Genomic DNA, 27067 nt, shown 5'->3' on the forward strand with positions numbered 1-27067 from the left:
ATTCGTTACTATATTTTATCCTTATTGACTTTTAAAGAGCATATTCCATGGGCTTTGTAGAAATTTAGCAATACTCGCTCTTGCCCCATACTTACACCTTAAGGATTTCCTTTAAATGGGGTCTCTTCATTTAAGATTTTTAAAAGGGTGTCAGCTTAATTTGGTAGAACAAAAAACCTGACATTCTGCTGTGCATGCAACTCAACATTTGGGTGGTTACAGGGCATGGGATGTTAAACATTTTGTACGAAGTTAAACTGTTCCATAATAAATGAACCTCCCTTAAAGTAAAAAAGTGGATATTAAAGTAAAAAAATATACTGTTTATTTTTTTAATTGATTCTTATTAAAATCTTTGGTGGTGTAATGGTCACTGAGCAAATGCAGCCCTTGGCAAGTAACTGATAATACATGTCGATACTTGCCAATGTTTGGCACTAACTGCACATGGAAAACAGTGCTGAATTGGCTTTTATGATTAGCAGTTTTACCTAGTGGATGAACACTGATTACGAAAGAAGCTATGGCTAAAGTAAAAGGATTAGAATTTAAAAAAAACCACCCAGAAGTCATCCAAAATGTTTAACAGATAATATGTGAGTAGGAGGAGTTTGGTTCCAAGTGAGAGCTGGAAGACAAATTAACATTCCACACCCATGGGCATAAAAGGTACAACACAGCAGAAGCTACAGTTTACCAGAGTGTTAAAGAATTGGCAAGAGGATGAACCAGATTTTCATCAAGCTTTGAAACACTACAGTATAAACAGTTAAAACATCCACATTATATTCAAAGCACAAGCTAAAGAGACAAAAGCTCAGTGTTGGCTACCCAGTGTGACAGCTTCTACATATTCCACAGGAAATATTTACATAAAAAGAGTTAGGAAACTAAGATCAGCCAGTCCTGTTTTTCCTTACAAATGAGGTCTTAGACAAGCTTAATAAAGAAAACGTTACTGATTGCCTACTCCAAAAGCTACTAACTCCCACTAGATGAAGTATTTGTACAAATACCTTCCCTTTTTGCCATATTACAAGCCTCTTCTAATCTTCTCAAAGTAAACATACAAGTCTCAAAATAAAAAAAAAAAAAACAAGAAAGTTTTATATTTAACTCATGAGTTCTGACATATGAAGCCTATTCAAGTAAGATTTTTCAATTCTTTAAAGCTATTAAGAGTTACCACCCCAATTTTCATAGGTTTTAGAAAGTGACTATGGCAACATAGTCCTGGCAAGTCTAGAGTTCAATAGCCAATTACAGAACTCAGCAGCTCCTTATTGCTCCTCAGGTTCATCTGGCATCCTTCCATATTGCTAACGTTAAAACACTGAGAAACGTTTTTGGTATGTTTAGCAGCTTTAAATACTAAGATCTTTTCAGTACAAAAAAAAAAAAAAGGTATTCCTGGTGGAAAACTGTTGACACAGATTCATCTTAAGAAACAATCGTTTTCTTCTCAAGAGTCTTAAACCTCTGTATTACAAGTGTGTTTCAAAGCCACTACCTGAGAAGGCACAAAAATGTGAAAATCCAACTTACAAGGCTGTTAAAAATTTATTCAGTCTGGAAGAAAAAAAAAAAAAAGCACTGTCAGAAATAATCCTTCCCCCCCCCCTTCTTTTTTGGTAAGGCTGCATTCACTTGACACTGAACACTGAAAGGAAACAGCTTGGACACACAAAAATTTTACTCTTTTATAATGCAGTACTGAAGATGGCTCTTTCTTTTCTCAATTGCCAAATCAAGGGATGTAGGAAGTTACTGAAAACACTGATAGGAATTTTTTCTCCAAAACATGACAGTTCAACTCTGATCAAGTATTATGTGAACCAGAAGAGTTTAATTCTGTTTTGTATGTTTGGTATGGAAAACAACCAACAAACCCACTTGAGCTTCTGTACCTTTTTTTTTTTTTCTTTAATTCCCTTAAAACCTATTGCTAACTATCTGTGGGACACTAAATTCCTGTAAACCCACATGTTATGGCTAAACAATGCAGACTACTTTGTTTGAGAGAGGTGGGTGAGGAAGTGTGACAGATATGCTCAACCCCTTAACCAAACCAGCAGTAGTTTGGTATGGGCCCCAAGGTAAAGGCCTGAGCTGTAGCTGGGCCGAAAACTCCTCTAGTTTCAATCTGTGCTCTGAAAAACCACAAAGGAACAGAGTGACACAGTGAACATCAATATATATGGGTCTGGAACACCAATCATGCAATTAATGCATAAATAACAGGTGGCTTTTCCAAAACTCATTCATCAAAAACCAAAGCTTTGGGTACAAGGAGTCTCATGCCTTGCTTTCCATTGCATGTGATCTGACTATAAGCCAACCACTTGATCCCATAAATATGGCAGCCTAAGTGAGCCTCTCTGAGCTCCCCCACCTGGGCAGCATGCCTGCATGGCGGCGAGCTCCCCTTGAGCTAGGACATCTCTCAAGGTTACTTCTCAAGGCAGAGAGGCCTTTTAGCAACAGTTGGACAAGCCTGATTTGAGCTCTGCCTGAAACGCAGCTAGACTGCCGCCTAGTGACTGTCCCCTTGAGCTGGGACACCTCCCAAGGTTTGAGATTCCTCACCTGAGACCCAGGGATCCTTCACTGCCTGAGGCAGAGAGATCCCTTATTTCTCAACACTGAGAGATTTCCTTGCTACAACTGATCTTCAGTAAGTCACTAAGAGTTTGTTAAACTTGGTAAGTTTCACTAGCTCAATTTTCCTCTGTATGTTTCTCCCATGCAGTAATATTAAGGTTAATCTTGCCATCACACTTACCGAACCTTAGTAAGCCACTGTCAAACTTTGTATATTCCATCAAATTCATTGAACTCTGTCAAATTATTATTTTACCTCAATAAAACATAGTTATCACTTCTCTCTTTTGAGTGAGGTACACTCCACTCATCCACAACAAACTGGTGTTGTCAGCAGGATTCTAAATCGGGATCTGCCACATGAAGACTGCTGGGAAACATCAGTCTTTGCACCATAATAATAAAACAAATGCTATATAATGAAGCGTTGAAAAGAAAAAGAAATGCTATGTAAAAGTGTGTGTAACAATTCAGACAATACTATCCTGTACATTGAACATATTCATTTTCCCTTTTAGAATAACTGCAAGTTGCGACAGCTCCCAAAGCCTGAAAAATTTGCTCTACTTGCTGTAAAGCATACTGACAACTTGCACTTGAAGATACAGAAAAATCTAATGGCCTGACTGCATCTACTGTCATTTATGGATATTCTCTCAAGTCAAGTCTTTTAAGAGAGAGCACTTAAGATTTTTCACAATTTTCTTTTTGGGGTGGGGGTGGCCCAAAACCCCAACCACAGTTAAAATTCATAAGGAGTTTTTAGAGGTTCATAATCTGGTCTCTGTGATTGAGTGACTGGTTTGGAAGGATTAGACCAAACACCAACCTCTGAACAGTCTTTCAAATTCTAAGTCAGGACCAGTCCCCTAACGATATGAAGGCACATAATGTACAGAACCTGTTTTAAGAAATCTTAGCATCATTCTGATAAGCTTAAAAAAACCTGCAAAAAATGAATCTCCAAATCATAAGGTGTCAGCCAGCACACACAAGCATTTGTGTGACAAATTGTAGAAAAAACACAAAAAGCAAAAGAACTAATTTTTTTTAAACAAGTGCAATGGTAAATCTTGCTTCTGCAACTATCTGGAATTTCTGCCTTTCAGTTGGCTGTTAACTGCTTTACAGAGATCTCTCATGTAATGTCTTATTAGTATGATAATGTAGTTAGAGTAGTGACAGGACGCTCCAATTAGATACAACACCGCTTAGACACGCACAAACCTATGAAACGAACACAAATAAGGAATAGGAAGATCACCACAGTATCGGTAACAGCATCCCTCACAACTAACCTGCGCCCCAAAACCACCCAAACCCCTGTATGTTAAATCTGGGAGAAGCCAGACACGCATCAGAACACTACCAATGAAGCATCAAAGTGCCTCTCTGTCTTAGGGACACTACACATTGCTGACAGAATAAAATCCGAAAGTGAAATCATGTTACATGTTCCAGTGCACACCCTGGAAGTAAGAATAATTAAGCACCTTTCAAGCAAATTCATTTTGAGACCACAAATAAAGTTACTTCAACTGAAAATAATGGTTAAGTCTACTTTAGCACAGCAAATTTCAACAGGAAGTTAAGGTAAAGTAAGAATTATTACCTTACCCACAAACTCAAGGTAACAGGACTACAAACCAGAGGGTTTCTCAAGACAAGGAGCAGGCCAAATAAAGAGAATGCACTGTTCCTTTTGAGATTTTCTGCTACCTCGAGCTGCATACCATAGAACTCATTCATAGCACCCTTTAGAATATTGCTTAGTTTTGTGTCAACAACCTGAGAGTCAGTGTTTCTCAGATTTACCTGTCACAACATGCACACACAGCAGCATTACTTCAGAATAGATATTTGTCCTGGTATTGGCTGGGATAGAGTTAATTTTCTTCCTAGTAGCTGGTATAGTCAGCATTAGTTACTATATAGTCCTACACAGATAAGCAAGCACAAGTTAAATATGGAAAGAACAATCGTGATTTAATGACAAGTTTTTCAAAGATAAATGTATCAGCTGAATTGCACAAGAACGGCCAGCGTTCAGTCTGAATTCTAAATACCACAGAACTACACTGAACTGTAATAGTTTTCTCTCAGTGCTGTGTTTGGTAACCTCCCAGTTTCAAGTCTGTCTAGACTTTTAGGCACTGACATCATATCATCATACCTTACAGTTCTCCTTCCCCCATTTATAGTTATTTTAGAACAATGAGGAACACTGACTCTTTGTATAGTCCAAATCATCCCAGTCATCATACAGTCATTAACCTTATGTTGTCTCCATCTAGTCAGTATCAAAAGTTAGATGCATTAACTTCCAAAATTTTACCTTTTCTAATGATTTTTGGTTTTCCTTTTCTCTTCCTCTTTTTTGTTTTTGAAGATGTTTCACAGTAATTACTGTTATTGGAATCTGTCTCAGATTCTGTATCAGAAGAGTGATTGAGTCTTGCACCCGGTCCAGATTTTGAACTCCCTGCAATTCTAGTTGGCACCAAGGTCTCCAAGACAAAATTTCTCCCACCCTCTCGGTCTTCTGTTTCAGATTCTGCTGTGTCCTCTAAATCACTCAAGACTTTTGCTTTTTTTAAAGGAGCAGCAAGCTGCAGACCGGTTGCTTTTCTGCCATTCCATCTATCCGATTCAGAATCCGCTTCATCCTCAGAGTTGCTCACTACAGGCTTATCTGCAGATGCTGACTGGTCAGAAACTTTTTGACTGCTCCCATCCTCTGAGTTATGGCTTTTGGAGTCCTCCTCTGAATAGTCTAGGGTGGGACTTTTCATTTTGGGAGAGACAGAACGGACTGTCCCACGTAACTTTTTAAGACCATTGCTTTGCCAGTTTTTCTGCTTTGTCTGCGTGTCCGTCTCAGAATCCGAAGTTCCATTTTCAGATTCACTAACAAATTTTCTTCGTGCAGCAGATGAACCAGGTTGAGACAGAGTTTTCCTCTTGGTAAGCTGCTCTTCTATTTCTTTTTCACTTTCAGACTTTAAGCCTACATCGTCCTCAGACCCCTCCAGTAACATTCGCCTGGCTGCAGCTGAGGCATTTCGGTGAGGCAGTTTTCTGTTCTTGCATCCAATGCCAATACTTTCTGAGCTTGAAATCTCTTCCTCGACATCACTCATTAGCCTTAATTTATTAGCAGCCACAGCAGCACTCCTGCGTAGAGTTTTTCTGTGTCTACCGGTATTATTACTGAGTGACTCAGATGTCACCACCGAAGTATTTTCAGAGTCACTTCCATATAACTTCTTCCTGACAGCTTTTCTTGTATTCCCATTTTCCTGAAGGAGTGTTCCTGTAAAGGAAAGGAGAAATTCATATCTTAAATATAAAAATAGCAGCTTCTTAAGTCTTGTCAAATCTGAAACAGGTTCAAGCCACAGACATGACAAAGAAATATACTCCTAGTAAGAGTTATGTGCTTTTGTTAGCTGAATAATTCCTCTTGGCAGACATGTCAGATTTCAGATTCATTCTAGTTTTGTGAAAATCAGAACTTCTTTACAAATTATTGTTTCTACTTTCATTAAGACAAAGTAAAATGTTGCAAGACATTCCCTCTCACTAGGCTCTTGGTTTCTGTCCTCCTTCCCGAAGTACTGAAAAAAAAATCTTTTAAAAAGCCATGTAGCATTTTGAGAGCTTCAGAACTACCACCAATCAAAAAGTTAGTATCTTACATATACAACAATTTTAAAAATACTAATTACAGGTAGTTATATATCTATAGGCACTTGCATTATTTGCCATTCACAAGAAAACTACTCAAATCTTACCAATTTGCTTTCTCTGAGCAGCTCGATTTCTAGTTATCCTACAGTTGCTGTTATTTCTTCTACATACACCATTGTGTAGCGGAGGCGACAAAAGAGCCACAGAGCTTTCTTTGCTGTCTTCTGAGCTACTTGTAGAGGATGAAGATGAAGAGGAAGTAGATGAAGAAACCAAAGAACCTTCTATTTCACTTTCTGTTAAAAACGAATAATTGTCAATTAGCATTCTAAACATACAGTTAGTTTCCAGTTAAGATCCATATTTTCCTAATCCAGGAAATGTTCAAAATTTCCTCGTGATATTATTTTAAAATACACCATCATGATTTGATGTCTTACATGTATAAAACTGCCAGCCCTACAAAATATACCACCCCATACTTATACAGTGTTCAGTGATAGGAAGCTTCTTTAACCTGTACTTAAGTAAAATAACACAGCTGTTTCCAATTAAAAAAGCATGTTAAAAAACAACACAGACATATTCTGACCTATCTCCTTTACCAGGACTTGCATTCTTACTCTTTGAAAGAAGCTGAACTTTTGTCAAGGTGAGGTGTAGGGGAAGGAGGAAAAGGCAGGAAGGATTTGTGTCTTGGGCAACTCCTGTCATTTGCCAATTTTAGATGGCGATTTTTATGTAACATATATGGGCGTATAACCTGTCTTTTATGTACTACCATTTATCAAATACACTACATTTTCCTCTCAAATAAGAGACATTCCTTCACTACAACCACTTTCCTAGAACAGCTGCTTGAAATGAATAAATTCTATTATTCTATTCAGTAAGACTTAAGAGCATCAAGTAACCATGTAGTTGGCAGGTCAACTTCTTCTTACCATCAATTTGACTCAATTCAGCTTTGTTGTGAATCCCCATATAAAAGCTGGAAAAAGAAATACCACCTGCTTGACTGCAAAATGACAACCAGGACATCTCTGCCTCTAAGCAGCAAACTATCCTATTGATAGATTTCCACTTGGGTGCAAGCTTTTGCATTAATAGAAGTTAAGTAAACTTACTGCATTCTATAGGATTTTAAAGCAGAAATTTCTATGTTTAGTACACAGATCTTTTTATAACATTCAATAATGTAGTGAGTGTCCAAAGTTCATTAAAATACACAAAATTCTGCACTCTACAAAACCCAAACTGCATAGAAATCTTGTTTAAAAACCATCACATTAAAAATGCAAACCTCATTTAACAATTTAGAATGTGAGTGCAAATTATGGCAATTTTAAAGGAAAGGAAACATTAGCGGACAATTCAGATGCAACCAAGATGAAAATCCTCATCTGAAACAGATTCCATTTCTGACCTGATGATAATGCAGAACAATTCGTTAGTGTTGTGGATCTAGCTTTTCCATTCCTTTCAAAGGATGCCAGGCATGCAGAATCAGAGGATTCACCAGAGGAACTATGGTTGTAATTGCTACCATTCGTTTTATGGCTTGCAACACAGGCGGCTCTGCTTGAGGTAGGTTGAGTAAAAGAATCTTCCTGCTCAGATTCAATTTCTGCCTGAGACTTCAATGGTTTCTGCTTCAAATTTCTAGTGAAAGGGGAAAGATGTAAAAGCAACACAGGTTGTAAAACTGAGAAATAATAGTAACAATACTTAACAATACTTTTCTCTGAAAGCTTAACTAACTGTATGCCACACAATTTTAGATTTATGGAAGGGTCGCTAGATTTGTCAGCTAACATGGCGTGGGACAATTTTAACTTTGACAAGGATAAGCATTAAGTACTATCATTAAAATGATAGTTTACACTCCTAGTGAAGTTATACAAGAGGATACATTCTTTCTCTGCTCTGAGAAACAAAGAGGTTAAAACTGAATGCCTTCTAGACAGCAATGTCCTCTTATTGTTCACCAGGAAATTGCAACAGCAACCTCCATTTCTGTTGAATTCCCAGTCTCTTGTTACATTGAGGCTTATGTACAATTAAGTGCTATGCATACTAACATTATTCCACAATAAACTGAGTTCCAAAGACACAAAGAAGGTGTACCTTTAGAGGAAGTTTATTGCCTAACTTAAAATGCATGTTTGTAGAGAAACTCAGTGATTTGATTCTTACTTACTACACATGCTAGAGAGCTACACACAGGTCTGGTAAGTCACTTATTTTCACATTTAGAACTACTTTCTTACAGTTACAGGCTTTCAGATAATCATCTAGGCACATAAGATGTATATGCTCTTTTTGCTATCCAAACGCTCTCCTAAATAGTCCCAAATATCAGTCCTGCTGAGCACCACTGACTTCACATGCAATTCTTTAGATACAAGCAGAAGTGTCGTTTCTAAGGAAAATTTCTGCCTATCCTGATGTGTTTCTCTTTATTCTCTGGGAAGAAATGAGAACCCAAGGAATACTCCCAGTAAAGCTTAAAGCTCATTGCCAGGTATGCCTGTAGCGTAATCCAACACATACACATAAGAGAATTTGAAAATGTAGAAGTAATCCACTGAAATTTTAAGGGAAGAAAGCCAAACATGGCTAAGAAATGTATTCTTAGATTTTGTTGTTGTTATTTTTTGTTGAAACTTTTATTCCTATCCTGTCACTGCCAGAGGAGAATGGCTGGACAGCAATAGAAAGGTATAAGCTCGGTTTCAACAATTTACTGTGTTTAGTTTTTGTATTTTATCTCACTTCACATCCCATATGTAAATTAAGAATACATGAGTTAATCATGTCAACCAGCAGTTCTGTCAAAAGCTTGTTTTCCTTCAAAACAGGAAAGGCATATCTAGCTACCAACAGAATGCTACAGTAAGTGAACATTTCTATAAATTCCATAGTACTGACTTTCTTCTGTAAGTGATAAAACACGTCATACATGCAGCTTTGTAATCTTTGTAATACATATAAGCAAGTAAACCTTCGTTTCATTCCTCATTATTTAAGTCACATTAAATATTTGATTTCCTGACTGAAACATTTAAAATACCGAAACATTAAAAAAAAACCTCAACCTTTTCTACTCTTCAGTTTCTCTGCTGTTTCACAGACAGTTTTATACTACTAAAAAAATCTGGGTTTTTTTATGTGTCTTTCCTACTGCAAGAGAAGTAATTATAAAAAGTCTCACTGGAGTTAGCCATTTAACCAGCCAGTTGTTCTCCTCTTCATAGACTAAATATGACAGTCAGTATGAGTATTAGTCAGCTGTGAAGTATCTCTACATCTTCATAATTTGGTTACCTGAGCATTTTGGTAGGATGCTGCACTGAGCTTTGATTATGAAATCTTCTAGTATACCTCTGGTTTCTTCGTAGTTTTTCATTCTGCTTCTGACCATTTTTGAAATCTGAAACAATTCTTCTTATTTTCTCTTCAAATAGTGCTGACAATCTCAAGGTCATACTATAAATCTAGGTAAAGAAGGGGCTTATATTAAAAACACAACCTTTCATCCAAGAATAACATTTCTAAAAAACTGTACAGAAAAGAAACAGCAAGGCACACAATACTGTGTAACACCAGATAAACAAGAATTGGACATATCAATATTTTTGTCATAATTGTCCCCACTACCTATCCAACCAGACACCTTATCAAAAGTACTGATAAACTAATTATAAAATAATACCTCATTTCATTAAGACAAGCATAAACCCCCCAATATTAACAGCTACCTTTGACTTTTTGTTTGGAGTATAAGATTTTGCGTTACTAAATATTAGTCTTATATCTTTGCACAGTTCCATTGGAGTGTCGTAATTTCCAGCTTCCAGAGTTTCTCTCACTGTACCAAAGTCCATTGGAGTGTCTATAATATGTCTGTAATCCTAGATAAAACATATTTTAAAAGATTCAAAAAGGTATAAAGGAAAAACAACACTTCTGATTTTATTTCTATAATTTAAGGGTAGCTAAGATGATGACAGACTATCTTAACAGTCAGGTGAAAACAGAAGCACCTACCACAGCAGACAGCAACACTATTGCTGAGACTAGTTGATTTGAAGCCTCCATTACATTATCCCACACAAACCGTTGCTCATTTTCAAGGTCTCCTTCAGAATTTCTGAAGGATCATGAGTTGATACTATGCCACATGCTTGCACATGCAGATTGCCAGTTTCAATTCTCCAGTTTCTTCAATAAAAACTACCAGCAACGGTAACATGCAAGTCATTGTTTTTATTGTTAATCAAAATGAGAATTGAGACTGCTGTAAATAGTCATGTAATTCTTTTCCTGATGCATTTTACTATGAGAAACAAACTGATCTGGTTTTAAAACAAGAAAAAAAAAATATCTAATCAGAACACCTCTTTCTCTCTGGTTAATGGGTTTTAGAGAACCTCAAGATGTTTTTAAAACCTGAAGTGAGACCCAAACGCAAGATGCAAAGCCCACAGGAAAACAGTTGCAAGCTCATTAAGAATTTTTTTTCCTTGAAAGTTTGTTGGGTTTTTAGACAAAAAGAGACCGAAGAGTTAGCAAGAATACCATGAACAACTAAGAGAAAGAGAAGGAACAAAGTAAGTTCATAGCTCAGGCTCAGTAAACTGGTTTTGTCAGTTGTCCCTCAAGAAACTAGTTTTAATTAAGAACATACAGATCTACCTAAAATTACTTCCCTGTAAGGGACAGTAAGAAAGCAAGTGAGTGGTTTCGAAAGGTATCAGGATATTTCTAGACACCACCACTGGTCTACAATTGTTTTGTGTTCTGTGTCAGTATTTGGATGGATATTATCTTGATGCAGTAGACCATACAGCTAACTGTTCCAAGCACAGAGCAAAGCAAATTTCTTTCAATGGTTTGAGACTAAAGCCATGAAGAGAGCAAATAGCTCCAAGAGCAATGTGGAGATCTTATTATGGTACCAAATGCTAAGAGAAAAAACCCAAATATTACTTGTATCTTACAAGGTTAATAACAACAACTTACAGGATATTGATCCAAATCAACCGGCTGCCTGAAAGGTTCAGAATCTTCACACTGGAAAATTAAATTCACCAGTTCCATACACTGCTTCTTCCAACAGTTTTCATCATAGCCAGTTCTCACACTTTTTCCTTTTTTTAAGCCCCGTCCCTTGAGAAAAAAAAAAGTTCAAAAGCAGCATTACTGAAATATAGCAAGAAAAACTAAACCTGATCATCTGTCTGGAATTATTTCTGTAGCAGAAAAATGCACTTCCAAACATACTGTTTTATAAAACAGGACACTATACTACTACTATTTTTTTCCTAATCTGACAAGTTACAGTTTTATTTTACTATATTTCAAGGTTTTTTTATACTAAATAGCTAAGGCGCACAAAAATATACAAATATACCTTCAGCTAACAAATTATTCTCAAAAGTTTTGAATAATATATACTTAAAATATTTTTTTCTAAGCCTCTCAGCTGGATAATGCATTTATTTCAATATCATACAGATTACTGAAAACTGTTACACTGAACAGCACTGGTATCAATCTTGCAACTAAGATCTTCCTAAACAACTATACAGAATGAGTACAGAGGCACTAAACCAGCAAAGACACATTTAAGCAAAGCTTATACTTCCTCAATACCATTAGAAAAATTCTGTTCTGTGACTGTTATAAAACCAAGCATCACTCCAACAGAATTTCAATACAGTCTGTTAACCAATTTTTCCTGCCAGGCCTGATTTGGTTATATATAGTAAATATTAGCCAACTCACTTTTCTTCCTCTATATGATGTTCTCGGAAGACATTTTTCATCATCCTGCACAAAATAAAATCAATCATCTTAAAAATTATGTATGAAAAAATAGGTAGTGGGTGCTTAAAGTGTCATTAGATTTGATACTGTAGTAAAAATAATTTTTATTCTAATTTCTCCCAATAAGACAGAAGATTAGCATACCAGAAAATATAACACAGCATTTGAGAGACTTGGAAAGCAAGATCCTGGATACCACAATTGAAGATTCCCAACTCCAACTCTTGTCCTTAATACCAGAAATAGCAATGATAAGATACCCATCAACCCATCAGCTTTGAACCTCCATGCCTAAAGTAATTCAATTCACTGACGATAAATGTCAAAACTTTCTGATTTTTGCTTGTTCAGAGTTTAGGAAAAGACATCTCGTGATCAAGTTACTTTTGGTAAAAAGAAAAACCTTACAATGTGGAAGTACTAAGGTGATGCTGAAGTAGCAAGATAAAGACCTAAAATGACTCAATGTCATTTCTTCCCTACAGGTTAACCTGCAAGGGAAAGCAGCCACTTTTAAGCTGTATGAAGCCTTGTTAGTAAATGCCAAATTAGAAACTGAAATGTGAAAAAGACATCAGTTTGGGGAGTTTTGGGTACACTATTAATAAACATACCACACTGCAGACAGCTTTCACTGCGTAACAACAGTGCATATTTATCTCTACCAGATTGAAGATAAATGCACTTTATTAAATTCTCAGTGAGGCATGCAAATCTGATCCATTATTCATATTGTGGTATACAGAGAAACTGAGGGCCAAAGTATCACTGCAATAGTTACACAACTTGTCAGCTTTTAGCATTTATGACTATATGAATGACAATTTTTGCCTTAGAAATAACTAGATGCATATAATTAAAAATGCAGCGGAAGATAGCTATTCATGTACTCTTGAATTATTTGTATTACATTACTGAACTTTAACTTCAGAAATACAGTGCCACTCAAAAAACACCAAAGAATTGTTCTAGTTGATGGCGCACAGCCATAGTACAAAACGTGTATCTGTTATACTACTTAACAAATATTGGCAACTCAAAATTATTTTAATAAAGCATCTCCTCACATTCATAATATATTCCATGTTTATATTAGCTATGTAAATGTATAAATACACACAAAAGCATCCCTGTAAAAATAATTGAGCAATTTTATCAAAAACACTTGAAGGCTAGTTGTATTTTCTTACCACCATGTGTTATTGAAATTATCCACAAAAAAGCTTACCAGATCAGCATCAAGACAATCTTGTTCATCATCTGTTGTGCTACATAGTTCAAAAATGTTTGTACAGTCCTGATCACTGTAACGCAATTAAACCTCTGTTACTGGAATAGCAAAAACATAGCTATCATTTCCTAGATTAAACCCAACCACAACAAAAGCTCACATAAACTGGAAGAGAGTAACTAAGAATTAAATGTACTATAAAAATTACAAGATGTTTATAATATTAAAAAAGTAATGTTACATCTGAAAAACTGTTCCACTGTGCATTTCAGGAGTGAGGGGAGGAGGGTGAAATTAGCATTAGGGATTTGAAAGGGGCCTTCATGCCTGATTCACCTGCAGGAAGACTGCCTACACTAACTTCTTTCAGAAACAATGCTCTCACCTGAACTAAGCCATACAAGCTGCAACAAGAACTTCTACACAGGTGCTAGACAGCACAGAACTTACTTCATAGGCTGAGCTAGTTTCATGTCAAGTGACATTTTGATACTATAAATACCAGTGAATGCTACTAAGGGGAAGAATTAAAACGTCTCTATGCTGAATGCTTAAGTATTTCCCTGGTTAAGATAATACTCAAGAAGAATTATGCAACTGTCCTGCAGTGTACTGAAAAATAGTATGAAAATCAAAAAAAGCAGGATTCAGAGCAAAGGGATATTAAGATGTTTATACTCTCCCGTTGTATAAGAGCATGAGTATTCAAGCATTTTTTTAGATTAAAATGCCACTTACTTGATAAACTTTAAGAGCTGGGTAGTGATCTTTTTTGCAGCTCTAGCAATAGCACTCCCGGGTTCATTGAATGTCCTAGCATTGCTTTCAATATATCTTACTTCCCAAACCAATGCAGAGATTCTCCTTAAAATTAAAAAAATTGCATCTTTAACACTAACCTGAAAAGCTTAAAAACTGCAAAAATTAGATCTTGGTAATTTTGTGTCCACTTAGATTAAGATCCATGTCCTTTGTTTTAAGTCTCATTAGACCAATCTCAAATTTTTCATTCACACGGCAAACTGAAGTATGTGTGTATGTATATGTATACACACACACTCACTCAAGGAAGCAAAACCAACGATGCACATCTTTGCTCACTCATTTTCCAACTCATTATTGATAATTCGTCTTCAGAAAGTTTGTGAAATTCTAGCACACTCTGGTTGCATTCTTAAAATTCAGTTAATACAACCAGCCAAGTAAGCACTAGCATTTGCTACCACTCAATTATAAAATATCACTGAAATAATACGGAGGATTGTGGATTCCCTGGATTCTTTAAAAACACATGCAATTTTTTAAAAAGCTGATATTTGACCTTATTCACCAGAAACTAAGGCCACATTCTCCCTTGTTTCTATGGCTAGTACTAACCTGTAAAATCGGTTAGCCAGTCTTGTCCGAATAGTGTTCAGGTCTGTTGGATAAGCAATCACAGTACAGTACTTGGGATACGTACACAGGTCAACTGGACCAGCAAAAGCTGCTGAAATGTCTGTTAAGAAACAGCAAGATTAATTGAACTATTTCCAGGCGTATATGCATATGACAATTGAGCCAGGTGTTCAACTGCTATGTGTAATTGCTCTTGATAAAGCTGATGATTTATAAAAATAGAAAACTATCAGTACAGACTAACAGAAAGAACTGCATATGAAGATTTAAGACCATTTACAGTACTTTATCATAGGGAATTTTTAAAGGATGCCATGATATTCCAGGGACTGCTTACAAATGTAATGTTAAGAGAAAACTACCTAAAGCTTAGGTTACATGCTCACCAAGAGTCAGAAGCTGATCAATACCGTTGATAATCCGTTCACATGCTTCATCACGAGATCTCATCCCCCATTCCCCTTCTTGGGGTTTGTATAGTAGCTTCTCCACCTCTTCAAAAGTCACAGAAACACTGGCTCCTAATTCTTCAGGCTGATCAACTGAAGAGTGATAGCACATAGGAAAGGGTAAAAAGTGAGAACGCAAACCAACAAGATAAATTTTTAAGTACTCGCGCTTATCAAATACTCATAAGTGACAAAAAAATTCTTGTCTTAAGGTGGAGTTTCATAAGACTATGGGGAAAATAAGTACACAAAATGCATACAACAGCAAAGATACCCTTTATTTGCCTTTTCTGCAGTGCTGAATTTCCAGAAGACTCTTTCCTCTTTTCATCTAAGCATTAGCCTTAAAAAGGACTCAGAAGAATCGTTTATATGTTTTTCTTCTAAATGCACACCCTGAACTTCACAGGATTGTAACTTATTGAGCCAATTTGTGCCCCCAACTTTTAAATATGCACAAGACAGGCAATATACTTTGTGACACCCTTCCTGGTATTAACAACTGTGATCTTTTGGACATTTTAAAAAAGATTTGTTTTGAACACGGCAGATTAATCATTTCAAAGCAATAAGAACTGGTAGAAATATAAAGCTGTGATGTATGGTTCTGTGGAAAGAGCCACACTTCCAAAGACTAATGCAATCTGGCCAATGCAGACCGACTGAGTAGATAATGCATTATCCCTGGATATCTTCCTCCCTCAACTCCACAGACTGTTTTCAGTACATCTGCAGTTTCTGCACTTCCATTGTTTTTGAAAAGCTGAGTTCCTCATTTCTTTTAAGCACTGGAAAAGTAACAAGCATGTGAAGGTTCCTGAATGAGACACTGTGGGTAGGCAAGATCACGTCTTTGTATTGATTAGGACAACTGGAATTAGCAGATAAATTATTTTTTATTAGCAGATAAATTCAGCAGTATAAAGTGTGTAGGCTTATAGCTAGAAACTAAGAACTTCCATTAACATCCAAGAGTCTGTCCGTTAAAATGAGAACAAGAAGCAGGATAGGGTCTTCCTCAGTGTTATGACAACTTTAATCCACGAATACGTTGCATACAAATTCTAAAATACGTTTCAGCTACAACTACTGTAGAGAAAAAAAAAAAAAAAACGCCCCAAGCTTTACTGGGGGATCTTTTAAGTTTATGAAAAGGACTATTTTTTCCTTTAGCTAAACAGGTTTAGTTTTAATAACCCAAAGTCATTTCTAGTTCTCTGTTCATTATTGCATTGACAGAGCCCCTAACAGTATTTGTTATCCACTGAAATAGTACTAAAGATGAAGCAGTTCTTCAGGAAACAAATGGATAAAATACAAAAAGGTGCTAGGAAAAGCTGAAGGGGCAGAGGTGACTCACTCAGATGAACCTTCCAACTCATCTTTGAGCTGAAACAAGTTTTGCAACCAAACTTCCTGAAGACAACACTAAGAGAAAGCAGCAAGTAACGCTTCTACACTTACATAGGGCTGTGTCAAGAAGAACTCAACATGGTATCTGGTACTCCATTGCATAAGCGCTCAAGAGGGATTTTCTCCTGCAGGAGTAACAACTAAAGCAGAATGACAGGCTAAAACAAACAAAACTCTGTCCTTCTCAACAAGCAAGTAAAGGTCTGTTTTGTGTTCTCTGCAGCACCCTGGCACATGTGAAACAGAATACTTCTTTTAAGTCCTGGCATGTTATATATGTGTGTATGTACACACACACACATATATAGTATGACTATATGGTCTAATCTTCAGGTGTAAATGGGTCACAGAGAGCTGAACCCCTAGAAGGAAGGCTGCAGTGCTTAAGAGTACAGGTACCAACAGAAAGTGTGTGTGTGTGTATATATGTGTGTATATTTATATGCAACAGCCATACATATATGGCTACTACACCAGTAGTGGTTTAGTAAGCAGGCTGCTGACAACTGAACTTTCAGTTCATATGCACCAGCTTTTCCTGGTCTTGACAGCATTGTCCCTGACAAGAGTTTGACATCTGATACTACAGGATAGAAAAGATAATGAAGTTGTGACCTGCTAGTTAGTCCAACTTAAGTGCTGTTCTTCTCCCAGACATCTATCTTAGTAAACTGAATGAAGAAGTAGTATTTTGAGAGAAGAGTGGCAAATGTGACATACAATTTTGATTTCGGATGTAAGTCAGTCAATTGAAGAAAGAAAGAGAAAGCGAAGAAGAGGTTTAACCCGTTTTATACTATATTGTTAACATAATAACGCTTTCTATAAATGCATAAAACCTTTCTGTCTTTAAGGGCTCCACCTCCCTACAGAGCACCATCTTCTGCCTCGAAAGAAAGGTAGAAAAATAAGTTCTGGATTGTCTTCAGACAATTTTTTTCTTCCTCTAGCCTAGTGGCTGCTGTGCTACTTATCCTTGACCTGTTCAGAGGATGTTCTGAATTCTTTAACCTTGTTCACAAAAGACACACTAGCATTTAGCTGCCTTTTTGTTGTTGTGTCACATCCCACTTTTTCTGTGGTGAAGGTGTAGCTCCTCAGATCAGTCAAACCTTAAGCTCTTAGCATGACAAAGTAGCAATTTATTAGATCACAGAAATAAGTTACAATTAGCCTCTGATATAGCCAGTAAATGATGACCTACATATGTAATACTATCCAGATTTAAATTAGCATCTATAGGATGTCTCTGTCATAACGTTGCCAGTGTAGTAATTTCAAGAATTGTAATTCCTTTATGCTATCAAACTTAAGTGGTTGAGAACACTATATATCACTTCTTCCTGTGGACTGAAAACTAATGCACTGATATAAACAGCAACTTAAATCATAGTATACAGCGTTCAGAAGACATTGATATAATTTGTCCTGATAACAAAGTAAATCCTGACTGAAGTTGACATGTAAGCTCTGTGAGCCTCTAACAGTAATAAGACTGTCTCCCAGTGATTTATACGGGAAGCGTTAACCAGTTCACAATGAGTAAGAAAAGCTTCTGCATGTTAGGAGACAGATGTCGGTGATGAGAAAAATAGAATGTTTCAATTATATCTGTGTGTGTGTATAAAACTAAAATCCTGCTGATTATACATCTTAGTTTATAGAAAACAAGTAACGAATTCAATTTCGCATCTTGATTTCAGACTGTTTTGCACAATTGGTCATCACAAGATACGACTGAAGCAGCCATCTAACACTTCAAAGATCAGTCGGGTGGCTACTGAGAACATCCACATATGTACAATATACTCATATTTAAGAAAAAATATAGCGTAAGCCTTTCTGGTATCTGGGAAACAAGCTAACTCCTAGCAAAGGTTATTAAGAAAATCAGTATCTTTTTGACAGCTTATTCAGTAACTACTCTCTCAATATTTCACAAACTTTCCTCCCTCCACCCAGCTGGTACGGACAAGCACTGAAAAACTGAATTGAATAAGACAAACCAGGAATCCAACTGTCTTGTTTACAGTTAATTTGGATTTGACCAGCAAACTTTATAAATTGCTGCGTTTAAATCATATGCAGTAAGAATTTGCTGACTGAAAATTATTTTATACTTATTCTTTCCCCACACCCTTATACTATAATGTATAGATTTTTGAAAACTTGACATGTTTTCAAAACTTGACATTTGGAAGTAGCAGGTTTTACTGCATATGCCAGAGCTATACATTTGAAGTATTTCCTTCAAAATTGCCGTGGAAGATGCAAAGGGGAAAAAAATATAGGTATATTCAAGGTATTTCACTGAATCTGAAGCAAGACTGTCTTTAAGAACTTTCTTGCCTAAATGCACAAAAGCACCCTGCTGACATGCTATATAATTTAAAGGATAACTACTACCATATCAGTTTCACCTGTTAAGATATGCACAATGAATACCGTAACCAGATGACTCAGTGGCAAGAGTTGCAAGAAAGATAGGAAACATTTAACGTCCACTACCTGCACGATACAAAGGAACTGGAAAAGCACATTGAACTATTTAAGTGAGTTTCTACTTACCATTATCAGGAACTGGTTCCATGTCCCATGGGCTAAGCTTTTCAACTTCACCATTGTCCCATCTGATTCACCAAGTTTAAAAAAAAAAAAAAAAAAAAAAGCAATAATAATTTAAAACTTTCTTGACACAAATATGCTTGGGGGGAATACTTCTAAGTCATGGCTATTTTTAAGTATTAATAAAACACGCTGTATAAACATGCATATAAACATAAGCACTAGCTAGCAATCAGCTTTCACAGTAGAAAAAAGAAAACATTCTTCATAATGAATTTCAAATTAAAATTATGCTCCTGATTTTGGCTATATGCAACTTACCCAATATAAAAATCAATTTTACAAAGCCTGTATCAAGAATTTGCAGAAGAAAAATAAGCCATACACTTGGAAAAATGAGGTAACATTAAAGGGAAGATACAAGAAAAAACACAAAGGAGAGAGGACTTCTCTTTTTTTGCTAATCACAACAGTAGTTGTGCATGTCCATGGAACATTTCAGAGAAAGAACGAACACTAAAGTGACATATTTGGTATATTAACATTTCATTTTATAAGGCATACCACATTAAGTAAAAAAAAAAAGAATTGTCTATTCACCTCACTTAACACCTTTATGACTTTGTGAACTATGTATGCACCCCTTTCACCCTTCCACCTGAAGAATCAACTTTTTTTTTTAGTGTTAACCCACAAAACATCTGATACACACTCTTAATCATTTTAGTTGCCCTTCTCTGTACCTTTCCCAGAGTCATCACATCTTCCTTTAGATGCTGACACCCAAAATACATCAAGACACCAGCACACCAAAGTGCTAGAAAGCAGTGAGCAATACTGTTCTGTCCTTGATATCCTTTTTCTGATGGTGGCCAACACCTTGTTGGTTTTTGCAGCTGCTACTGCACACACAGCTGATGTTTTGAGAACTGTCAATGACTACCTCAACATTTTTGTCTTCAGCTGAATCTACTAATGAGCTCAATGTCACTAAGCACAAAAATAAGGCCACTGTTCCCTCAGACATCCTACCTAACATATGTCTATGCTGAAAATTATCTGGCACTTTTTTACCCAGTCAGTTTTATGAGGTCTTTCTGGAAGTCCTCACCTTTAGGGTGACATCTGACTACTACCTGAAATGACTTGCAATATTTACAGAGCTTGGATATTTCACCATGTGCGCCCTCCAAGAGGCTTAGAAGGATAGTAACTAAAGCTGGTCCCAGCACCCGTTCCTGAGGGACCCCACTACTCCATCCTGAAATAGGATTGTAAAGAACCACTCTTTTACACCCTATCCTTTAATCAATTTTCAACACACAGAAGTATTTGCTCCAATCCTATGCCATCTTAGTTTCTTTACCAACTCTTGAAGAGAAATCCTACAAGGGCTTCTCAAAAAAATACAAATATATGCTGTCCCCCGTGCACTTTACCCATATACTCACTAACAAAATCACAGAACTTCAAAAGGGGTAGAGAGGCAGAACCTCCCTGTACAAATGCAGTGCTAGCTCTTTCCAGCACTGGGTTTATCCTTATGCTCAATAGTAGTATTTATTGCAGGCACATACCAGAAGCTGAAGTCGAATACATCAATCTACAGTTCCCCAATTTCCCCTTCTGTTGGCTGGAGTTACAACAGCAACCTGCTAGTCCTCTAGTACAGAGTCCAACTGTAGGACAGTTCACAGCCTTGCCAGGAGTTTCATGTCAGAGTTCTTCAAACGCATGGGTGAATGCCATCTACTTCTTATGACTTAATAAACTTACATACTTGGTCTAATACCTCCTGTGTATTTTTTTCAAGCAAATTGAAAGTCGAGATGATCAACCTCATCATTTAGTTATATTTTGTAATATAAACTCTGCTCATGCAAGAGCACCTGTCCACAATTTTGTATTACCCATTGACTTCGGAAAACTTTGATCCACCCACATTCAGCCTGTTTTATGTTTATGAACTAACAGAGTTCTGAAGGCTCTGAAGGTTCATCTACTGAGTTATCCTCCTCAGTTAGTGTACAATGCTTCAGAAGTTGTTGGTATTCATAAACATATACACTACTTCATAACACTGCATGAAAGACTTTATCAATACAGTTTAGTACAGCTTAAGCCCCATTTAAGTTCCGCTTAAGCTCCATTCATCCAGATAAGGCAACTTAATAACATATAAATCTGCTTCTATGCAAATACCTATTTTTATCTGGCCAATAAAATAACAAAACATGCAATTTATACAACTTCTATTTATTTATTATCAATACAACAGTGATGGTGATAATCTGAGATGATTCTTAAGGGTGTGACAACCGGTTACTGACAAGAATTTCAATTAAGTTACGTGGCAAGTACTCCCCTTCATTTCATTCAAAAATGAGTGTTCTGAAGCCACCTTTCTAAGGTTGTTTCTGGTATAAAATAAAAAGCACTGCTATTCCAATAAAACCCTTTGTCTCAGAAGTGGCGAAGAAGAACTGCAGATACTCAAACTCAGCTGGATTAGCAAAATTCTACCATCTAGAAAAGCACAATAACCCAAATCCTGAGTGAAGAAGAGAGACAGCATATTGCAGTTTTTCCAAGACAGAGTCACAACCATTTGTGTTTAGGTTGTTTTTTCCCATTTAAACAGATGTAAAATGAAATATGCTTAAAAATCTTTTTGCACCCAATGTATAAAGCATACGAATGAAAATTAGGAAGCTACTGCTGCTGAAGCACATGGAGATTCTTGGGTAGACAAAACTTAAGATTCTTGAACAAAGGATTGTATTTACAAAGAGAGCTGAGGACACAGCAAAGTCACAAAACCTAACTATACCTGCAAAGCACTCTAGACGTTTTTATACACATATCTTATGAATCTTCTCTAGAAGAGGTGTTTGTGAGTCAAGGTAGAACATAGTCACATTCTCTACAAAGCAGCACAAACCTTTAAAGAACTCTTTTGAAATCGCTCTTTATAGAGCACTGCATCCCTTATCTATTCAATTATTAAGCTAACTTCAAAGCAACTCTAGACTTTCCCCTGTTAAAGGCTGGTACATTAAAATTCTGAAATATCCTTTAGCATTCACAAAAGAAAGGAGTCTAGGAAATTGGCTATAGGCTCTTTTTTGTAACTGGAAATTTGATTTTGAACTGGTCAAAATAAAAAACCTCAAAACCCCATCTAAACTTACTCTTAAGGAAAAACTGTGGTAACATAACAAAACGTATGAAAGGTATAACATATGGAAGGTAACATATATTCCCCATGCCAGTATATCAAAGGGTTTGAGTTATGTAACAGTTAAAATTTAGTACCCTGAAATAAGATTTAATTGTATTTTTATACTGGTATCTGGACTCAGTGGATTTTTACTCTGTACATCATTTTACAAAACAAGAGAATATATGCTAGCCAGTAACTTGAATATTTTTATCCCTACATCACCTGCAGGAGACATGCTCCAAGTGTACTATCCCTCACGCCTGGGACATGAATAAGATGTCAGTAAGCATCTGGCATCATTTTAGTTTGCCCAGATCCTCTCTTTAGGTAAAAGAAGAGTAAGAAGAATGAAATGAGAGCAAGACATCAATATACAGATAGTCTGGATTTCAATTTTCTGTCTGTATGTATTTTCTCACTGTGGGTGATTAAGCAACTGTCAAAGGAAAAAGACCAAGTATTCACACACATACTAACAGATCCTTTCTAGGTGGAGCAGTCTTAGCTTTATCACTGTCAGGAACATGAGAAGTCCTTCACGGTCAGATGATCTGTTGTAAAGACTTAATGTTGATGCCACTTTTATTTATGGCGCATCAGCTAGAACTAGCAAATTGCACTCTTGTAGAAGCCAAAGTGAAAATTCACTTGCCGAAAGCGTACAGGCAAGGACTTCAGTCTGGAAGTTACTTATACCTTCCCACTACAGAAAAATCAACGGGATAGATGACAAGTGAAGTAGATGAGGCAAGGAACCAAAATAAGTTAACACAATCTTGGCAGACTCACAGAATTGTCTATTAGCTACAATTATGTCCTTTCTTTGGGATGAGTGACAGGTTCAAAAGCTTCTGAGTGGAAAAAAAAAAAGCCCTCTAACAACGAAACTCTAAATATCAAATATACTGTAAAAGACATGGGAGGAATCTCTGGTCATGACAGAAATAGGAATATTATGTATTCATTGAGTATTCTCCTAATAGTCCTCCCTTGCTGGGGGAATCCTAAGCAAGATCCCAGAATCATTCCAGACAACTTGGACGGGGCAGGACAATGGCAATATACTGATTCTGAACACTAAGGTCCAGAGTCATCTTTGTTTGCCTGTATTCTCCTTTGGCCTGAAGGACCTGTTCATATGAAAGAAGGTGCACAGGAACGTCACTGATGTCAAACCATCATGGGAGGACAGTAGGGAGTAATTTTTCAGAACACGCCTTGATAAAGAAGGTATAGGTCCAGCTATCTTGTCACCAGTTTGACTTGGAAGTTTCTGGCCTTTCCTGTTTAAGCAGTTATTTTTTTTTACTCCTACACCCTTGATTTGCTGAACTTTACCTATTTTGCACAATGCACTTGATACTACATGCTTTTATCTAGGCAGTATTATCTTCTGACAAGTAGGCTGGCCAAAGGGATTTGTCCGTTACAGGTAACACAGGGTTACATTATCTGCCAGCTGTCCAGCAAAATATCACCCGAAGAGGAAATCAATGGTGATATTGCAAGTGGGATCTACACAATAAGGAATATGGCAGAATACCACTAGGCAGTGAAGAGACTCAAGTTCTGTCTGCACATTCGTATGTCAAGCATAACGAGAGAGCAAGGTTTGGAAACATCCCTTCTACAGGAGTCTCAAGCGATAGCATGAGATCATTTTATACGTATACTTGCTCCTGTGGACTATCAAGTGAAAGACAGACATGTGAGAACTTGAAGCATAAGGATCACGATGTCAGCAACAACAGAGAAGATTCAGCATGCCCCATCCAAAACCAATTATCACTGAAGAATAATAATTACCATACACTGGAAATTGCATTGCTTGCTTCATGGAAGCGATTCAGCACTAGTAATTGCAGAATATGATTCACAAATGTGAAAGAGGTCAGTAACTTTTTTTACCACATTAGTAGTCACTGAAAATTTGCCATCAATTAGGTATTCACACTGTGCTAGATTGGCAACTTGAAACCATTAACAAGTGATAATACAACCAGTAAAATCATTTGAACAACTTATACATTCTCATACCAATAAGCCAGCTATGCAAAAGGCAACCCCCACTAACAACATTAGAAATTAGTATCTTTTTATACTTACTTAACACTGTAACACTGAAAGTGACTATCTGGATATTGAGGCTGATACGGCTCTTGACCCAACACTGTTCCAAACCACCATGCATCATCAATAATGGATCGGAACCTATCAGCTAGAGCAAAAACAGTCTGCTCAAATATTCTACTGCGAAAAGTTATTTAACTGTGCTTCTTCTACATGCAAACAGAAAAACTTTTCATCGATGTATTTCAGTTTAAAATTCTAAACCCACTGATATTCAGTAAAAGATGAGACAACTTATTATGCCAAAAAAACCCAAGTGCTAAAATCTAAACAAGTTTGCTACTTTGCTATAAAATAAGAAAAGGGAATACCAGAGTCTCAATGTATGTTTTGAATACTGTGCCTTAGATCTATGGTAATCCCTGCAAAATGCTTAGTACAGCAGTTAGTAGGCTCAAATTTCTAATGGGCAAAGGGACCTTACCTACCAACGAGCCCTCTAAAGTTACAAGGAAGTGGCATCTAGCATATTCAGCAATTAGCAGCCAAGGTCAATTTTTTTATTTCAAAATCATTTAGTCAAATACTTAGAAAACACACTTACAAGCTTGCCAGTTCCTTTGCCGTGCTTCATCATAGAACTGACGTAATATAAGGAAGTCGATAACATCTGGCATATCATGGTATCTAGGTAAAAAAAATAATGCCTTTCATGTGTGCACCTTAGGACTTTAGGAAGAAGCTTAAAACAAAACATATTTTTAAACACTTTTCAGAAAAATAAACATGCACATACCTGATGGAAAATGATTTGTCTGTATGTTTTCCGGTGGCATGATCTATAAAGGCAAGCTTGAGGCAACACAGTGTGGGAGGACCAACTTCATATCTAATTCCAACAATTTTTACCAATTCCTGATCCTACAGGCAAAAAAACACAGTTTCAGCAAGTATTACCTTCTGGACTTATACACAGAACTATTAATTTAACATTAGTTAACCAAGCAGATGAATTGTACCTACATCCAAAAAACCAAAAATACTGAAATTTTATTTGATATTTCAATGGAAGACAGTCTGGCAGACTTGGTAATTTCAATGCACCTATTTATACTCGTCTTCCCACAGGTACCTCTGAAGATACTCTGGCGATTGAAGACACCTTTCCTTATTGTTTCCATGGTGAAACATTACAGGAAATGGCATAACCTCACAAATCAATGTTTTGCAAACAGCATAATACAATTCTTTGTTCACAGGCTACTAGTATTGAACCCACGGTATTTTCGAGGAAGACCTACCCTAAGGGCTACTTTTCTCCACGGCTCCTTGTGTGGATTCAGTTCATAAATGTTATTTCTTCTAACTGCTTCAATGTAAGCTTCATGTCCTTGTCGGAAATATATTACCTGAAAAAAACCCAACCAAACAAAAAAAGAAAACCAAGCAGTAAATGTTATCCTATGTTTAGTAACTATAATAATGTTAGTTAACACAAACGTTTCAAGACTTCAATCAATATTCCTACCTCATCGCCCATCTGAGGAACAAAAGGGGATCTTCGAAGGGCTGTGTCTGTTATCCAAATGGGAGGATGCCAATCATATGAGAATTCCAAGTTTACTGGTTGAGTTGGAGTATTAGCCTTTACATTAAACAGAGAGCAAAATTAGACATAATGGACATACTGCTGACGTGACATCAAAACAACTCATTCCATTTTAATATGGCAGGCAAAAACTTAACTTATAGAAGACTAATGTACATTTCCAAAACCTTTTAGCAAAATTCCTCTATGGCTTTGCTCGACTTGTTACTTACTAATACTAAGCATTCCTTTCCTATATGAAGATTTCAGTGACCAAAATTACTATTATTCGGGTCTTAAGAGAAACAAACTTTTATAATTTAGATGGCAGTCTCAGTGTCCAGTTTAAAAAAAAACCAAAAAACTATCAAGCTGCAAGAAACTACTGAAGAAGAGAAGTTATGAAAGATATTGCACTGTAAATAACCATATTAAAACAGTTCCGTATTAAAACAGTGTTTTGTGAATACATGGAAGAAAGTGAAAGGATGGAGAAAAAACATACCAAAAAACCCCAAGCGTTAAAAAAAAAATCTATTTGCGCCTTTATGGCAGAAACCAGCAAATAACAGCTATTGTACCTTAAAAAAGGATAATTATTTAATTTAAAAATTTCAGTAACTTACAGAGTAATTATTGTAACTTACAAAAAATTAAAAATTCAACCCAAGAATAAATGGCCACTGTAAACTCAGTGACTATATCTCCTAAGTTTTGAAAAAGATACATTACTTAAAACCAGACAGTTTAACAGGATTTTAGTCTAATATTCTGTACAGTATTTAATAACCACAATGGCCCCTCGATAACAGAAAGCTTGAGAACAGTTTTTATTTGAAAAGTGAAAATTACTTCACTTGGAATGCAGATTCTTCCATACAAATCGGCAGACAACCTCACATTTGGAATGGTCTCAATTTCATTAAGGGTACATTGTATGTAGTGATACCAATATCCTTGTCCAATCGCAATAACAATTACTTTAACAGTTTCCAGTTAAGAGGTCT

At 36.5% G+C, this 27067-nt stretch overlaps 1 protein-coding gene across 1 annotated transcript in view; it reads right to left on the bottom strand.

Annotated features, from left to right (window-relative positions):
- Positions 1–27067, bottom strand: part of BRWD1 (bromodomain and WD repeat domain containing 1) — a 62995-nt gene that overhangs the window by 6722 nt on the left and 29206 nt on the right. The window contains exons 24-40 of the mRNA XM_064471881.1: positions 26001–26117; positions 25774–25881; positions 25269–25393; positions 25077–25159; positions 24509–24620; positions 19183–19244; positions 15139–15294; positions 14732–14852; positions 14093–14218; positions 13352–13427; positions 12082–12126; positions 11317–11463; positions 10053–10205; positions 9619–9788; positions 7718–7953; positions 6396–6587; positions 4937–5914 (exon numbers count right to left, since the gene is read on the bottom strand). Coding sequence (XP_064327951.1) covers positions 4937–5914; positions 6396–6587; positions 7718–7953; positions 9619–9788; positions 10053–10205; positions 11317–11463; positions 12082–12126; positions 13352–13427; positions 14093–14218; positions 14732–14852; positions 15139–15294; positions 19183–19244; positions 24509–24620; positions 25077–25159; positions 25269–25393; positions 25774–25881; positions 26001–26117 — 3007 coding nt within the window. The remainder of the gene's footprint in view (positions 1–4936; positions 5915–6395; positions 6588–7717; positions 7954–9618; positions 9789–10052; positions 10206–11316; positions 11464–12081; positions 12127–13351; positions 13428–14092; positions 14219–14731; positions 14853–15138; positions 15295–19182; positions 19245–24508; positions 24621–25076; positions 25160–25268; positions 25394–25773; positions 25882–26000; positions 26118–27067) is intronic.

Source organism: Phalacrocorax carbo, chromosome 1, assembly GCF_963921805.1.
Source record: "Phalacrocorax carbo chromosome 1, bPhaCar2.1, whole genome shotgun sequence".
Lineage (NCBI taxonomy): Eukaryota > Metazoa > Chordata > Aves > Suliformes > Phalacrocoracidae > Phalacrocorax > Phalacrocorax carbo.